Source organism: Aythya marila (assembly GCF_965140915.1).
Source record: "Aythya marila genome assembly, chromosome: 35".
Taxonomy (NCBI): domain Eukaryota; kingdom Metazoa; phylum Chordata; class Aves; order Anseriformes; family Anatidae; genus Aythya; species Aythya marila.
In genome coordinates this window covers 61,059-61,618 of record NC_139076.1, presented here as the reverse complement: position 1 = coordinate 61,618, position 560 = coordinate 61,059, and the positions used below count along the sequence as shown (strand labels likewise).

General features: G+C 75.9%; 1 protein-coding gene across 1 annotated transcript in view; it reads left to right on the top strand.

Annotated features, from left to right (window-relative positions):
* Positions 1-560, top strand: part of LOC309889316 (pre-mRNA-processing factor 39-like) — a gene marked incomplete at its 3' end in the record, with an annotated part of 16,647 nt that extends 16,087 nt beyond the window's left edge. The window contains exons 11-12 of the mRNA XM_082782085.1: positions 285-354; positions 430-560. Of these exons, the coding sequence (XP_082638211.1) occupies positions 285-354; positions 430-560 (201 nt within the window). The remainder of the gene's footprint in view (positions 1-284; positions 355-429) is intronic.

Sequence of the window (560 nt, the reverse complement as noted above, 5' to 3'; positions counted from 1 at the left end):
CCTGGACCCCCTCTGGTGCCCCCCGTGCCCCCCCCGGTGCCCCCCAGACCCCTCCTATAGCCCCCAGACCCCTCCCAGACCCCCCCAACCTCCTCCCGGTGCCCCCCGTGCCCCCTCCGGTGACCCCCAGACCCTCCTGGACCCCCAAGACCCCCCCAGAAGCCTCCCGGGACCCCGTGAACCCCCCCAGTGCCCCCCAACCCCCCTCCCGTACCCCCCCAGCCCCTCCCGGTGCCCCCAGGTCCCCTCCCAGACCCCCTCCGGACCCTCCCGGTGCCCCCCAGGACCCCTCCGGTGCCCTAAAGCCCCTCCCGTGCCCCCCCAAGGGCCCCGGTGCCCCCCGGGACCCCTCCGGTGCCCCCCGTAGCCCTTCCGCTTCCTCCCGTGACCCTTCCGGTTCTTCCCGTGACACTTCCGGTTTCCCCGTAGCCCTTCCGGTCCCTCCCGCGCCCCTTCCGGTGCCCCCCGCCGCTCACGTGATAGAACATCTTCCCGCCGCCGCCGCTGCCGCCAAACCGGAAGTGGGCCTCCGCGCCCCGCCCACCCCCGCCCGGCTCTGA